Raw genomic sequence first — 4,119 nt, 5'->3', positions numbered from 1 at the left:
AAATTTGGAGTGTGAATTATTTTAGTATATCACTACACTACAGATTTCTGCCTTTTCCCTTTTGTATCCACTGGTATTTCCGTTTCAGTCCTTCTCTCCAATGTTAAGGATATCCACACGTTTAGGCTGCAGTGCAGATATATCTTTCAGAATGGATATATAGAAGAAAAAAACTTTTATTTTAAAAATTATTTCAATTTCTCATTTTTAACCATTCTTTGGTATTCTGATAATATGCTAGTTTTTGTCATTTTATCGAACAGGACGAGCATTTTAAAGCGAGACAAACCAAATAAAAATTGGTTTTTTTTAAATTAACAGAAAAAGTATGTCACTTGGTTGTAATTTAGGAACTGACTTTTGTTAAAGGGATATTTTAAAATAGAGAATGGCAAGTGAAACTGAAGACAAGAAAAAACAATAAAATGTTTTACAAATATAACAAATCCCCAAGAAAACAAGTTTTGTTTAGAACATTGCTAACACTTTACAATAAACCCTCCAAGTTGTGAGTTTTAATTTAATTCAATATATTTAGACACGTGACCACCAGAAGGCGCTATAAACCCCTTCCATTCGAAAGAAAACAACAATTGGTTCTTCACACTGCAAGTGGAGATTAGATTTAATCAATGAAGCATTGTAAATAGACAATAGATCATTCAGAACAAATTGGGTGTCTATATATTCCAATTCCAGTATATTCATCTTTAAAATATATTCTTGTGTGATTTTACAGCTCAGACCAACTTCTATTCTAAATGTAAGACGTGATCGAAGTTCAAAAGGGATGCGCGCTCCGCCCAACACGCTCCAGTGAGCTTCAGGAGCGCGTGAACGCCACATCTCCAGCGCGCGACAAACACAGCGTGCGCATTTCAAACTTTCAGTTTTGACACCTTCATTGGACTAAAGAGAAACTTTACCTTTGTATATGTCTTAAATACATAATCATGAGCATATCAAAGTCCAAAATTAAGAAGCTTTTTGGGAAGTCAAAGAGTTTAGGTAAGGAAACCAGTGATGCTGACAGGACTGGGGGTCAGTGGGGAATTTCAGCCGGAGACGAGCGCGCGAGTTTCAGGGCTTCGTCTATTACTTTACCGTCGAGCCCTAGAGATGTCACCTCATCCCCGGAGTCGCTGCCCACAAGCCCCAGCGCGAAGAAGAAGACACGTTTCCCGACCTGGAGGTCCAAAAAGAGAAATAAAGATAAAGAGTTTGCCGGACAACTGGACTCTGATTTCAACCACAAGTGAGTGATCTGTCATCTCATTTCTAATGCTCTTTTCTCACAAATATTTCAAGTATTTCACGTTAGTAGTGAGATGGTAACACTTGTCGGTTGGGTAACTTTCTTATCATTGTCATTAACAAACATGGTCAACAGATAATAATTTGTTAATGTAGGCCTACTTGGAAATGTCATGATTCATGTATTCGTATCTTAATTAGTTTGAATCTCGCTAAACCTGTCGAGAGCAGTCATATTTCAACCGAAATTCATAATATAAAAGTTATAATTTGCAAAACGATAATGAAACCTTACTGCAGAATTATTCATCAATGAAGCATTATTTGAATCAGGACAATTAAGCACCTCCCTCATACTGCAAAAATGTCTCATTCTAATTGTGAAATTGTAACGTACATTTTATATGCCAGAAGCATATCTTGGTGTAAAACTGTTATGAGGATATAATAAGAATCAACAATGAGAATACTGAAATTGCAAAACATTTACAAAATAATGCATTTTTGTCATGTTTATTGGGGGCTACATGAATAGAAAAATCATAATGTCCCTAAACAGGCTTTAAAACATCCTTTTGACTTTAAGGGGAAATATGACCTTGGCATGTTATGGGAGTCATGTAGGGCCTACATGAACTACTGGGCTCTTAAATACTATGTTTTCTGAAAACTTATTAAAGAAAGTTTTGTCATTGATTTAGTGAATGAACAATGGTGAATTAAATTCAGTTTATATATTACATGCTAACGTACCATTGGTCTAATTTATGAAGATTATTATACATGGATTTATCTGTTAAAAATAGCGACATTGTGGACTGCCTCCCATGTAGTATGTGTACATTAGTATAGACAATAGTAGGACATCCTGTACAAATTTCAGGATTGTATCATGCCACAACAGTGGAAAGACAGTAGAACGACTGTCAGCGGTTTGACAACACTGTTGAATTGCTGAACTTGTCTCTGTGATTTCAAGATGTGCTATATTTCTACTTGCTAAAGACTAGTTACCTGAACCAGTCTTTATTCCCACAATTCTAGCGAGGCTTCATCTGTGTTGAACAATCAAGGGTTTGGACACAAAAGCAGAATCTGACAAGAATCAGCAGTATTCATTATATTCCCACGGTTGATTTATTTTCATCTTGCGTAATCCATTGGATGGGGAGCTTTGTTTGATTTCATGTAGAGAACTTGTCGTTAAATTGACAAACATGCTTCTGTTTTTTCAAGCGGAGAGGTTTTGCTTGTCTAATTTAGGTCCTCACCTTTGGCTCACTGGGATGAGACATCCTTGTATTTCAATAGCAGGTTTCTTCCTGTACAAGTCGGGTGCATTTTTAGATTTACTGACTCACATGTGCTGTGGTTTTAGTAAATCAAATAAAGAAATCTGTCGTATAATTCTGCGAACTGTTCTTTCCCGATTACATGTACGAAAGCATAACATCATATAACCTAAAAATAACTATTATTGTATTATTACAATGAGCAATATATGCACATTTAAATAGTATTTATGAGATGCTTCTCCATGAGAATGCCTCTTTCCTCTACACCTGGTGCTGTGTCCGTTAAAATTAATTTATGATCATATGAATAAGCAAAACAGCAGGAGCAGAAATGGGTTCAGTTGAACAGACGACTATAAATCACCAGACCAGACACTTTTTTTTCCTGTTGCACATGTCACAGAACCAGTTTAATCCTGGGACAAAATAGAAACGAATGTTTGTTTTGTATTTCATCTTCAATAAGCATGCTGATATAAGTGATGTATCATCGCACTTTAATAATAATAGATGATGTAAGAGAGAGAGAATGGCAGCCTATTTTGATTATAGATTATTATGTGCGTAATTTGTTAAAGGCAAATATTAAAGGAAGTAAAGCCACAGACTACAGCTGAAGAGGACTGGCAAGAATTTCCTGCTAATGTAGACTGTAGAGTAACAAAGAGCATTATAGAGCTTATATTTTAAAAGCATAGACTTTGTCTATTTATAGAGACAATTATATTTAGCTATACTGCTGTGGCTAGATCTGAATTTATGAAGTGACACTTCTGAAATAGCTGTAGATTGATACATAATTTATACCTAATCTTTTTTTGTCTTTAAGTTTTAGACAGGAAAGTGCAGATTGCACAATTATCAGGCTTTTGGGACTTATTTTTCAAACACTAAATGAACCAAAAGGCTCTGTAAAATAGTGTGAACAGAGAAAAGATTGAGGATCACCCACGCTACAGAAGCAGACTGCATACATTAAATGAAAAACACGTATAGATTTACAGCAACTTTGACCGTTTGAGAAAGTAAAGTGACTCAGCATGTTCATTAGCCTTTTCAGGGTATTAAAAAAGTCAAGCCAAACTGTTTACGAACACACTGTGTGGAAACACTGATCAGTTGGAAATGAGAAAGAGCTGCATGGTTAAAGTTGCCTGTGGGCAGGGCGTGTGTCTGCGTGTGTGTGCGTTGCGGGCAGACGGGGGTTGAGAGAAATCCAGCTCTTCATGATGATGACTGATGTTCGCTGGAAGCTTTGTTGTCATGACATAAACATGCTAACAGAAGACATTTCTACAAACACACGTACACGCATGGTGGTTTTTCTGTATTAGTCACAACAACTCTTAAGGCCACATACACAATGCAACTAAATCAGGTTGTTAATTCACCTTTTAGTTCACCTGTTCTGTACACACAGTTCAGTAATTTATGGGAGTGACAACCGCACTCTTCAATCGAATGAACTCCAGAAAAATGCAGCTTGTGACAACCGCATTTACAAAAATTCTACGCAGTGTGTACGGAACTGAACAACTAGTTGTTAAAGACGTAGTTTAATGTGCATTAA

General features: G+C 36.1%; 1 protein-coding gene across 1 annotated transcript in view; it reads left to right on the top strand.

Moving 5' to 3' along the window:
* The first annotated feature begins 631 nt into the window (after positions 1–631).
* crybg1a (crystallin beta-gamma domain containing 1a) overlaps positions 632–4,119 on the top strand; it is a 59,336-nt gene continuing 55,848 nt past the window's right edge. The window contains exon 1 of the mRNA XM_079833629.1: positions 632–1,255. Coding sequence (XP_079689755.1) covers positions 954–1,255 — 302 coding nt within the window. The 5' untranslated portion in view covers positions 632–953. The remainder of the gene's footprint in view (positions 1,256–4,119) is intronic.

The sequence above is a fragment of the Gobio gobio genome (assembly GCF_949357685.1).
Source record: "Gobio gobio genome assembly, chromosome: 13".
Classification (NCBI taxonomy): Eukaryota; Metazoa; Chordata; class Actinopteri; order Cypriniformes; family Gobionidae; genus Gobio; species Gobio gobio.
The sequence above is the reverse complement of the archived record's forward strand: the minus strand, read 5'-3'. Positions and strand labels throughout refer to the sequence as shown.